This window comes from Megalobrama amblycephala, linkage group LG9 (assembly GCF_018812025.1).
Source record: "Megalobrama amblycephala isolate DHTTF-2021 linkage group LG9, ASM1881202v1, whole genome shotgun sequence".
NCBI lineage: Eukaryota > Metazoa > Chordata > Actinopteri > Cypriniformes > Xenocyprididae > Megalobrama > Megalobrama amblycephala.
The window spans coordinates 15,375,414-15,388,854 of NC_063052.1; the positions used below are offsets into that span (position 1 = coordinate 15,375,414).

The 13,441-nt window shown below is 36.4% G+C and overlaps 1 protein-coding gene across 1 annotated transcript in view; it reads right to left on the reverse strand.

Annotated features, from left to right (window-relative positions):
- Positions 1–9,964: 9,964 nt before the first annotated feature.
- The window catches only part of angpt1 (angiopoietin 1), a 97,277-nt gene continuing 93,800 nt past the window's right edge, over positions 9,965–13,441 (reverse strand). Inside the window, exon 9 of the mRNA XM_048201811.1 lies at positions 9,965–12,616. Coding sequence (XP_048057768.1) covers positions 12,453–12,616 — 164 coding nt within the window. The 3' untranslated portion in view covers positions 9,965–12,452. The remainder of the gene's footprint in view (positions 12,617–13,441) is intronic.

Sequence of the window (13,441 nt, forward strand, 5' to 3'; positions counted from 1 at the left end):
TCCTTGAGCATACAAAAAGAGATTTTTAAAAAATCTCGATTTTTCAGGTCAAGGCTGCCCCCTTGTGGTCAAAAGCACTTGCTTTATGGCTTTCTGTGTTGATGCATATTCCATTTTTGTTGTGAATTATATTAGTTTCATTGCTCAGGAAATGCAGAAAAAAAAAAAAAAATCACTTCTGAGCCAGGGTTATTATAGTTAACTAAAACTAAAACCTTAAAAAATGTGTTTCTTTGTTGCTAAAACAAACGTTAAAGGATTAGTCCACTTTTAAATAAAAATTTCCTGATAATTTACTCATCTCCATGTCATCCAAGATGTTCATGTCTTTCTTTCTTCAGTCAAAAAGAAATGAAGGTTTTTGATAAAAACATTCCAGGATTTTTCTCCTTATAGTGGACTTCAAACGGTTGAAGGTCAAAATTACAGTTTCAGTGCAGCTTCAATGGGCTTAAAACGATACCAGACGAGGAATAAGGGTCTTATCTAGAGAAACGATCGGTCATTTTCGAAAAAAAAATACAACTGTATATGCTTTATAAACACAAAATATCGACTTGCACGTAAGTAGAAAAAAAGTAAATAAAATCAAATGAACAATATTAAACTATAATAGTTTCTCAATGATCCTAAAATAACACTGTTCCAGCACCCATTTATGGCCTCGCAGCCTTTCCTCGACGTGACTGGAATACAAAACGGTGCTGTAATCCCGTATAATAAAGTCACTGAAAGCAAACTTTATCAAGGGCCTGATTCTCTAAGGCTCTGTGTCACCATGCTCCAAAAACATTACGATTGCAGCTGGTGAAATAAAGGCTAATGCCACTGAGCAAACAAACAAACAGAGCTTTTCTCAGTCAATCACTCGAGTGTGGCCGGGGGGGAAGGACCGTCCCTCGGGTCTGATTCAGCTGTGGCTAACAGGACGACGGGGAGTCTGATGAACAGGCCTTTGACGGCCTCGCGGCTCCATCATAACTCTTCTGAACGCCTCCTGTTACCACTAACTCTCTCCCATCGGCCTCCAAATCAAGTTTCACTCTTAGGCTCTCCATCCATCCATCACCATGAACACCTTCTGGACTTCTAAAGTGAAAGAGGTCCCAAACCACTAACTGTGTGTTTACACTTTCAGACTCAAAATCAATGCAGCCTGACAATGCCAAGCAGGGAAATCTCCAGGGCAATCGGTCTGTCGATAGACTGAATATCTGTTTCTCTGAAACCGAGGATGTGCCAGTAACCACGACTGCATTTTAAAATAGTGATGACCCTGATCAACAAGCGCTGACCTTTTGATGCGTATTTAAAATGAACCATTTATTCAGTGGTGTCGCAATGAGGTTGTGTGTTTCTCAGGCACTTAATTCGCCCAAAAATGAAAATTCAGTCATCATTTACTCACCCTCATGTTGTTCCAAACCCTGTATTGTTTTCTTCTATGGAACACAAAAGGAGAAAACTGGAACAATGTCATTCACCATGTTGAGACCTGTCATGTCAAACCTCACTCCCGTAACAAAGGTTCAATAGGGTTCTACATGGACCTCTAGGGTTTTTGACTCACATTTTATGCCAAAAGTCTTCTATATAAGAAGAAATGTCTTAGATGATTCTATAATACTTTCATGTTTAACAGTTATTTCAATTTTTCTAGTGATAAAGTATGTTTACGAACTGCTCTGAGACTTTGGGTTGAAGATCCAAGCGCAGGGTAATCCATAATAGTAATCCATAAAACACACAGTAAAATCCCCAGAGTTAAATCAACTCAGAGTACATATGGTCCCTCTCTAAATAGTGTTAAAGTAACACTGAAACAGAGTTAAAGTTAATGAGATAATTAAGCAATTAATAAGGCTGTGACTGAAGTCAGTTATAATTCTTGCGTTTCTCTTTTCTTCAGTGATTCTGCTTGTTAACAGCAGGCGTTCATCACTAATGCACAATCATCACTTAATTAATTGTTAAATTATCTCGTTTACTTTAACTCTGCTTCAGTGTGTTACATGTACACTCTGTTCTGGACTCATTTGGACTTCTTGTTGTTCCATTTCCCACCACCAGTTAGTCACCATTGCAACTGACCACCACCACCATCACACTCAGCTGTTCCCAATTACCCTCCTTGTTATCCCGTGTATATAAACCCTGTCTTGTGTTGTCCGGTATTGTTCATACTATGTTGCTGTATGTTCCTGTGGATTCCTGTTTCCTTCCTAGTAAAGACTTATTCTGACTCTCGTCGTGTGCTTAGTATACCAGCAATTGTAACACAGTGTTATTTTAACACTATTTAGAGAGGGACCATATGTACTCTGAGCAGAGCTGATTCAACTGGAGATTTTGCTGTGTAAGGTCAAAATCACGGACAAACAGTCCAAACATAAAACAAGGTCCAAGACACAGGCACATCCAGGGAGACAAGCAGAAGATAAAAACTAGGATGCAGGGAATCATGATAACACTCAGAATGCATTAGTGACACATACAAGACTTCGCAATGAGTGAATTGAATAGGCAGGGTTGAGAAGAAGATGAGACACAGGTGGATGGATAATGAGTTTGGGCAATAGGTTGTGGAAAAAATAGTCCATGGTGAAATAACCAAGACAAAAGGAGTGCCCTATGGTGGAAATCAAGGGCACTCCAGCTGATGGATGTAACAGTTTAATTCATAAAATTTTACCATAAAACAATCCCATGATGGGAAAAAGTGTGTCAGATTATGTGATTCTGACTCCTAAATTCTTGTGGCAAGAATCACGTCAGACTACACATTGCTTCCTGACCAATCATTGCTTGTTGTCTTTAATGACATGCGTGATGTCATTGAGAAGGCGGAACTAGTGACTGACTTCCGGGAAACAAGAGCGTAAACAAACAATGGCTACAAATAATATGCATACCCTTACTTCACTTCAGAATTAAAATTTCTTGATAATTTACTCACCCCCATGTCATCCAAGGTGTTTATGTCTTTCTTTCTTCAGTCAAAAAGAAGGTTTTTGAGGAAAACATTCCAGGATTTTCTCCATATAGTGGACTTCACTGGGATTCAACGGGTTGAAGGTCCAAATGTCAGTTTCAGCGCAGCTTCAAAGAGCTCTACATGATCCCAGACGAGGAATAAGAGTCTTATCTAGAGAAACCATCGGCCATTTTCTAAAAAAATTTAAATTATATACTTTTTAACCACAAATTCTCGTCTTGCACTGCTCTGTGATGCGCCACGCATTATGTAATCATGTTGGAAAGGTCGGAAGTACCGATCCAGTGTTTACAAAGTGAACGTTCAAAGACTAAGTCAAATGGCCTGTACAAAAAAGGTAAAACAACGATGTCAGACGAAGTTGGAGGAGAAAATTAGATTTCACCCTACCGCGGTACTTCCACCTTTTTTGAAAATGTCAGATGGTTTCTCTAGATAAGACTCTTATTCCTCGTCTGGGATCATGTAGAGCTCTTTGAAGCTGCACTGAAACTGACATTTGGACCTTCAACCCGTTGAACCCCAGTGAAGTCCACTATATGGAGAAAAATCCTGGAATGTTTTCATCAAAAACCTTCATTTCTTTTCGACTGAAGAAAGAAAGACATCTTGGATGACATGGAGGTGAGTAAATTATCAGGAAATTTTAACTCTGAAATGAACTAATCCTTTAAATAATCCTTTAAATTTCTATTGTACGGTGCAAAAGTCATGCACTGCAAAAAAAAATGATGTTCTTCCTCAGTATTTTTGTCTTGTTTTCCAGTACAAACATCTAAACGTTCTTAAATCAAGATGCATTTACTTGAGAAGCAAAATGACTTTAGATATAAGTCTTGTTTTCTGAAAAAATCATGAAAATGAAGTGAGTTTGTGCTTAAAACAAGAAGAAATATCTGTCAGTGGAGTCAGAAAAATAATCTTTTTCCTTTAAATTATGTTTGTTTTTCTGACTCCACTGAAATATATTTCTTCTTGTTTTAAGCACAAACTCAGTCATTTTGCTTCTCAAGCAAATGTATCTTGATTTAAGAAGTTTTTATATATTTTTAATTAAAAGCAATTGTATTGCTCTTTTATTGGACTTCTGATGACACTGCCTAAATTATATTTGCATCTGTTAAACAAGCAGTGCAGCAAGAGTTTTTCTGCATGAATTCCGATTTGAACAAATAATGACTGGAACATGCTGAAATAGTTTTTTAAATCCTATAAATTCAATAAGCTGAAAGAATTTCAAAAAACATCGTTCAGTCATTTCAAATAGCCCCAAACGGTGCAATCCTGGACTTCAGCATGTTTTAAACTCGTCCTGAAAATAAGTTCAAGCGCTCCTGAGCCAAAGAAATTACAGAAGACTCATTTTTCTGTTCGCTTCCCTCAATCTAACTTGCTGAACTGAGGCCCATAATTCATTAGGTTATATCTGGTATATTTCTGGAACTTTGACTACATGGAAACATGCTTTTAGAGAGTTTTCTTTTATCCAGGTGGTCTTCTTTCCAATTGCTATTAATCACGTCGTGGTGTGTGATGCTGCCATCTCTTCTCATTCACTCTACAGTACCGTCTCTTCTCTTGTCTGATCTGGCGTCAGGCCTAATGTTCGTCAGCAGACCATTCCCCCCCATTCAGCTTGTGCAAACAGGAAATGATCCATCTTCAGAAACACCAGTGGACCGCGGAGGCGTCTGAGTCGGCCTTCACCTATAGAGATCCTGGTCACACGAGACTAAACGCGAGGCTCTGTGCGATATCAATGTGTCATCAATACATTGTGTTGAACTATATCTCAGAGATGCAAAGCACCCAGAACTCACGTCTTCTGTTCTCTTATGTTGGCTTGAATCCATCGCACATCTTGAATGTCCCTTGATTCTCCACTGTGCCCGTCCGATGCCGTTGGCTGCATTCCGGAGGGTGTAGTGGGTCAGCTCAGGTGTTGAAGGACATGCGGCAGTTTACAAGCGCCCGTCGTTTGCTTAACCCTTCGATTAGGCTGTAGGAATGTCAGCTATGGAGGGCTTTGGCCGTCCCGACAGCATCGTTTGACACCTCAGCAATCTGTCACGCCGGAGTGGAGGAGAACTAACAGTCTCGCTCGCTCCGGACACAAAGGTGGCTCGCTTGCTCAGGGCCCATTCTCTCCAAAAATTGCACTCCTTTATATTTTTTTCTTCTGCCGTGTGTAAATATTGTGTCTATGGAGAGACGTGACTCAAATAGAAAATGCTGAATAGTGCTGTGAAAGAAAAGGAAAGACTCTGGATTCCAGAGCTACAAATTATCCCATTTTCCAGTAAAAAACATTCTTAAATCAAGATACATTTACTGGAGAAGCAAGATGACATTGAGTCTTCATTTTTTGAAAAAAAAAAAAAAAAAAAAAAAAAAGAAGTACATAATAAAAGTGTTATTTAAATACTTCATACATTAAAACAAAAACAAGTAAGATTATTTTTCTATGGAAGCTTGTTTCTGCCACTGATTATAAAATTAGAAAGCTAATTCTGACTTTATATCTCGCAATTCTGACTTTATATCTCGCAATCCTGACTTTATATCTCGCAATCCTGACTTTATAACTCGCAATCCTGACTTTATATCTCGCAATTCTGACTTTATATCTCGCAATTCTGACTTTATATCACGCAATTCTGACTTTATATCACGCAATTCTGACTTTATATCTCGCAATTCTGACTTTATATCACGCAATTCTGACTTTATAACTCGCAATCCTGACTTTATATCTCGCAATTCTGACTTTATATCACGCAATTCTGACTTTATATCACGCAATTCTGACTTTATATCACACAATTCTGACTTTAAATCTTGCAATCCTGACTTTATATCTCGCAATTCTGACTTTATATCTCGCAATTCTGACTTTATATTCTCGCAATTCTGACTTTATCACTCGCAATTCTGACTTTATATCTCGCAATCCTGACTTTATAACTCGCAATCCTGACTTTATAACTCGTAATCCTGACTTTATATCTCGCAATTCTGACTTTATCACTCGCAATTCTGACTTTATATCTCGCAATCCTGACTTTATAACTCGCAATCCTGACTTTATATTCTCGCAATTCTGACTTTATATCTCGCAATTCTGACTTTATATCTCGCAATTCTGACTTTATCACTCGCAATTCTGACTTTATATCTCGCAATCCTGACTTTATATCTCGCAATTCTGACTTTATCACTCGCAATTCTGACTTTATATTCTCGCAATTCTGACTTTATCACTCGCAATTCTGACTTTATATCTCGCAATCCTGACTTTATATCTCGCAATTCTGACTTTATATCTCGCAATTCTGACTTTATATCTCGCAATTCTGACTTTATCACTCGCAATTCTGACTTTATATCACACAATTCTGACTTTATAACTCGCAATTCTGACTTTATATTCTCGCAATTCTGACTTTATATCTCGCAATTCTGACTTTATATCTCGCAATTCTGACTTTATCACTCGCAATTCTGACTTTATATCTCGCAATCCTGACTTTATATCTCGCAATTCTGACTTTATCACTCGCAATTCTGACTATATCTCGCAATTCTGACTTTATATCTCGCAATTCTGACTTTATATCTCGCAATTCTGACTTTATCACTCGCAATTCTGACTTTATATCACACAATTCTGACTTTATAACTCGCAATTCTGACTTTATATTCTCGCAATTCTGACTTTATCACTCGCAATTCTGACTTTATATCTCGCAATCCTGACTTTATCACTCGCAATTCTGACTTTATCACTCGCAATTCTGACTTTATATCTCGCAATCCTGACTTTGTATCTCGCAATTCTGACTTTATATCTCGCAATCCTGACTTTATATCTCGCAATCCTGACTTTATATCTCGCAATTCTGACTTTATATCACGCAATTCTGACTTTATATCTCGCAATCCTGACTTTATATCTCGCAATCCTGACTTTATAACTCGCAATCCTGACTTTATATCTCGCAATTCTGACTTTATATCTCGCAATCCTGACTTTATATCTCGCAATCCTGACTTTATAACTCGCAATCCTGACTTTATATCTCGCAATTCTGACTTTATATCTCGCAATTCTGACTTTATATCACGCAATTCTGACTTTATATCACGCAATTCTGACTTTATATCTCGCAATTCTGACTTTATATCACGCAATTCTGACTTTATAACTCGCAATCCTGACTTTATATCTCGCAATTCTGACTTTATATCACGCAATTCTGACTTTATATCACGCAATTCTGACTTTATATCACACAATTCTGACTTTAAATCTTGCAATCCTGACTTTATATTCTCGCAATTCTGACTTTATATCTCGCAATTCTGACTTTATATTCTCGCAATTCTGACTTTATCACTCGCAATTCTGACTTTATATCTCGCAATCCTGACTTTATAACTCGCAATCCTGACTTTATAACTCGTAATCCTGACTTTATATCTCGCAATTCTGACTTTATCACTCGCAATTCTGACTTTATATCTCGCAATCCTGACTTTATAACTCGCAATCCTGACTTTATATTCTCGCAATTCTGACTTTATATCTCGCAATTCTGACTTTATATCTCGCAATTCTGACTTTATCACTCGCAATTCTGACTTTATATCTCGCAATCCTGACTTTATATCTCGCAATTCTGACTTTATCACTCGCAATTCTGACTTTATATTCTCGCAATTCTGACTTTATCACTCGCAATTCTGACTTTATATCTCGCAATCCTGACTTTATATCTCGCAATTCTGACTTTATATCTCGCAATTCTGACTTTATATCTCGCAATTCTGACTTTATCACTCGCAATTCTGACTTAATATCACACAATTCTGACTTTATAACTCGCATTTCTGACTTTATATTCTCGCAATTCTGACTTTATAACTCGCAATTCTGACTTTATATTCTCGCAATTCTGACTTTATATCTCGCAATTCTGACTTTATATCTCGCAATTCTGACTTTATCACTCGCAATTCTGACTTTATATCTCGCAATCCTGACTTTATATCTCGCAATTCTGACTTTATCACTCGCAATTCTGACTATATCTCGCAATTCTGACTTTATATCTCGCAATTCTGACTTTATATCTCGCAATTCTGACTTTATCACTCGCAATTCTGACTTTATATCACACAATTCTGACTTTATAACTCGCAATTCTGACTTTATATTCTCGCAATTCTGACTTTATCACTCGCAATTCTGACTTTATATCACACAATTCTGACTTTATAACTCGCAATTCTGACTTTATATCTCGCAATTCTGACTTTATCACTCGCAATTCTGACTATATCTCGCAATTCTGACTTTATATCTCGCAATTCTGACTTTATATCTCGCAATTCTGACTTTATCACTCGCAATTCTGACTTTATATCACACAATTCTGACTTTATAACTCGCAATTCTGACTTTATATTCTCGCAATTCTGACTTTATCACTCGCAATTCTGACTTTATATCTCGCAATCCTGACTTTATCACTCGCAATTCTGACTTTATCACTCGCAATTCTGACTTTATATCTCGCAATCCTGACTTTATAACTCGCAATCCTGACTTTATATCTCGCAATTCTGACTTTATCACTCGCAATTCTGACTTTATATCTCGCAATCCTGACTTTATAACTCGCAATTCTGACTTTATATTCTCGCAATTCTGACTTTATCACTCGCAATTCTGACTTTATAACTCGCAATTCTGACTTTATATCTCGCAATCCTGACTTTGTATCTCGCAATTCTGACTTTATATCTCGCAATCCTGACTTTATATCTCGCAATTCTGACTTTATATCTCGCAATCCTGACTTTATATCTCGCAATCCTGACTTTATAACTCGAAATTCTGACTTTATCACTCGCAATCCTGACTTTATATCTCGCAATTCTGACTTTATATCTCGCAATCCTGACTTTATATCTCGCAATTCTGACTTTATATCTCGCAATCCTGACTTTGTATCTCGCAATTCTGACTTTATATCTCGCAATCCTGACTTTATATCTCGCAATTCTGACTTTATATCACGCAATTCTGACTTTATATCTCGCAATCCTGACTTTATATCTCGCAATCCTGACTTTATAACTCGCAATCCTGACTTTATATCTCGCAATTCTGACTTTATATCTCGCAATCCTGACTTTATATCTCGCAATCCTGACTTTATAACTCGCAATCCTGACTTTATATCTCGCAATTCTGACTTTATATCTCGCAATTCTGACTTTATATCACGCAATTCTGACTTTATATCACGCAATTCTGACTTTATATCTCGCAATTCTGACTTTATATCACGCAATTCTGACTTTATAACTCGCAATCCTGACTTTATATCTCGCAATTCTGACTTTATATCACGCAATTCTGACTTTATATCACGCAATTCTGACTTTATATCACACAATTCTGACTTTAAATCTTGCAATCCTGACTTTATATCTCGCAATTCTGACTTTATATCTCGCAATTCTGACTTTATATCTCGCAATCCTGACTTTATATCTCGCAATTATGACTTTATATCTCGCAATTATGACTTTATATCACGCAATTATGACTTTATATATCACGCAATTGCGAGAAAAAAAGTCAGAACTGTGAGATAAAATGTCGCAATTACCTTTTTTATTTTTTATTCAGTGGCAGAAATGAGCTTCCATATTTTTCTGACTCCACTGACAGATATTTGTTTTTATTTTAATGAATTAAACATTTAAATGGTGCTTTTATTATGTACTATTTTTTTCTAAAAACAATACTTAATATCTTTTCATTTTGCTTCTGAAGTAAATGTATTCTTGAGTTGTTGTTTTTTTATTCTGTAGATATTTTGTAATAAAAAGCAAGACAAAAATACTAAGCAAGAAAAAGGTATTTTGGCGTGCAAATAATGGCTCGTTCAGCTAAGCTTGAGGCATCAGTTTCTTTTATTATTTGAACTAACATCATGAACATTGTTACAAAGGACGAGGTGTTTAAATAACATGGCAAATGAAATTTAAATGAGTTTTAAAAAAAGTCCTTACCATTATTGTTACTTCAGCTACATCTTTGTTCATTCAGAACACATTGATGGTTCTGAACTAATAAAAAATAAAAGCAAAGCAGTGCTTTCCTCTGAAAAGCAATTTCGAACACAGTATTTGGAGTGTGATGATAATAAACATGCCATTCTGCAGCTTTCCAGCCAGTTTATGGATTTACAATAAAGTACCTGTTTCCAGTAAAATGCTCTGTTGTTATTTGATGGAAGACAGTAGTAGTAACCTTACATACAGCGACACAGAAGAATATTATCAGACTTTTTTGATGAAAGACAGAAGCGAGTAGAACTTCTAATGACTTCTGTGAACATGGCAGTACGCAAGCTAAAAATATCATCTCTTTACAATCCTGCCAGCTCAAAAAGTCAGAACATTTACAAAATAATGATTTTTAAAAAAAATTTATTTACATTTGTATAGTGAAAAGTGTGGTAACACTTCACAAAAAGGTCCCATTAGTTAATGCATTAACTAACATAAACTTTAAGCGTTCATTAATCTTTGTTAATGTTAGTTAATAAAATGCAACTGTTCATTGCATGTTATTTCAAGTGAATTAAATAGAATAACTATTTTTCATTGTAAGCTCATGTTAACTAATGCATTTCAACAAATGGAACCTTACTGTAAACTGTTACTGAAAGTCCTAATGGGCCGTTCACAAGAACACGTGAGATGAAGCGTTATAGAAAAGAAAGCAAGGTGTCGGTCAAATTTAAAAGTTGATTTTTTTTTAACTCAAAGACACGATGATCATGTGGAAAACGCTGACAAAGCAGAATGACGAAGCGTAACGTCAAATATATCCGTCTAGTGCATGTTTATGAAATGATTAAAAAGCAGCGAAGTGAAATTAAAAATGGGAGAATGGAAAAGAACTTGAACTTAACTTCACATGCATGGCTTGTTAATAACGGCTGCTGTTTCAGTGCAAAACAAAAAGCAGCAAAGACGCCAGTCTAGCACATGTTTACGTACAAAAACAGTTAAAAGTGGCGCAATTAAAAACGTGTTCTGTGTGATCCGGCCCTAAAACCGCAAACAAATAAACTTCACATACAAATCAAAATCAGGCACTTATCTGACTCCATTCCTTTCTATAATACAGTCATTCACAATTATTAAACACTTCTGCAAACCTTAGGTTTAAGGATAAATTTAAAAGATCATCCAAGCTTGTCGGTAATTATAACACTGCTTTGAGAAGAGCAACTGAAAAAACATTCTTAATATGACAAACTCGCATAAGACAATATGAAATTAATGAATTAAAACAGTATTATTTGTATTATACTGCACCAGTACCGTATGTGCCATTGGCTGTACTCCATCAGATGTAACGACGATTAATATTTTTATGGTATTATCGTTAATAGCTGTGATCTTTGGCATGCATTCAAAATTTGATGCCACGCTATGAAGTTCAAAGCCTTTAATAATACTTGTTTTCCACGTTTTTAAATTAAGATGCATTTACTGGAGAAGCAAAATGACTTACTGAAAAAAAAAAATCATGAATATTAAGTGTGTTTGTGCTTAAAACAGGAACAAATGTCAAGAAAAATAATCTTGTTTTCCCTTTTAATCCACTGGCAGATATTTGGTCTTGTTTTAAGCGCAAACTCACTTCATTTTCATGTTTTTTTTCAGTCATTTTGCTTCTCAAGTATCTTGATTTAAGAATTTTTTTTAATTTTGTGAAAAGCAAGACAAAATTACTGCGTAAGAATAACTTTTTTTTGGTTGTGCTATTCTTTGCTGAAAATATTCCTTGTAAATAGCACTGTAAGTCACCTCTAATGCTGCATGCTATGGTTTTCTTCACTTTGACAGATATAATGTACAAAATAAAAAAAGTAATAATATACTGGGATAAAAAAAGAGCATAAAAATGTGAAGCAAAGTATCATAACCCAAATATAACTGTGCAACACGTTTGTATTAGACATTAATAAGTCCTTTTATGATACTGAAGGACATTCAAGCTGCTTTAGTTTCACTTGGAGACTGGAAAGCCGGACGAGCGCAGGGCGATTGCTAGGCGTCGCGCTTCCATCAAAGGTGATGTGTCTGCATGAGCAGTCCACGGGTCCTGAGTGACAAGTGAATGGCACTTGAATTCATACCTCTGATATTTAAAAATAAAAGCCCAGCCAAGTCATCTCCTGCCCTAAATTCCCAGGAAGCTTTCCATCTCTTCACGAAGGTGACAGGACGGCCTCGTATTCACAGGATTCCTGTTTCCAGGAGGAGTGTTATCTCAAATGAATGCTGCATTTATACACATGGTGAGCAGCGTTACTTGATAATGTCATGGGCTGAAAAAATAACACCTCTCCAAAGTGTTTTTGGACTACGAGAAGTCGACCGGTCGGATCATCATGACCGTGGATCGGAGAGAGTAGCTCGGGCCTTTGAAATAGTGCCACTTGATTCCATTGAATTTTCCGACGTGTTGTCCTTGTCTGTAGTACACACCGTTCAGGTTGGATGGACCGCAGGCATCGTACCACCATCCTAAAACACAAACGTTTACAACTGTTAATGCAGTTCTGCAATGTACAAATATCTAAACATTCTTAAATCAAGATACATTTACTGGAGAAGCAAAAAGACTGAAGATATGAAGTGGGTTTGTGCTTAAAACAAGAAAAAATATCTGCCAATGGAGTCAGAAAAATAAACGTAAATTTATTTTTTTCTTGTTTTAAGCATAAATTCACTTAATTTTGATCGTTTTTATCCAGAAACAAGACTTGTCATTAGCTAATCAAGTAAATGTACCTTGATTTAAGAATGTTTTGATATTTTTAGTGAAAAACAAGACAAAATTATTGAGTAAGAAAATATTTTTTCTGTGTATACATTCAGTATCACAATATCCTGAAAGGAAGCTAACATATGCAATACTATATGATATAAATCATATAACAAGTGAATAATTTTCATTAATTTTAATTACTCTAAGGCTATAATTACTTAAGGCCTAACTCAATGCGATACACTGGAAAAAAAAAAAAAAAACGAATGAGAAGCAACCAAATCAATCCAAAATCGCAGCCAATCAGAAGAGTGTGTGGGCGGAGTCTCTCTGCAAGCACACTGCACTCGCAACCAAATCAATCCAAAATCACAGCCAATCGGAAGAGCGTGTGGGCGGAGTCTCTCTGTAAGCGCACTGCACTCGCAACCAAATCAATCCAAAATCACAGCCAATCGGAAGAGCGTGTGGGCGGAGTCTCTCTACAAGCGCACTGCACTCGCAACCAAATCAATCCAAAATCACAGCCAATCGGAAGAGCGTGTGGGCGGAGTCTCTGTAAGCGCACTGCACTCGCAACC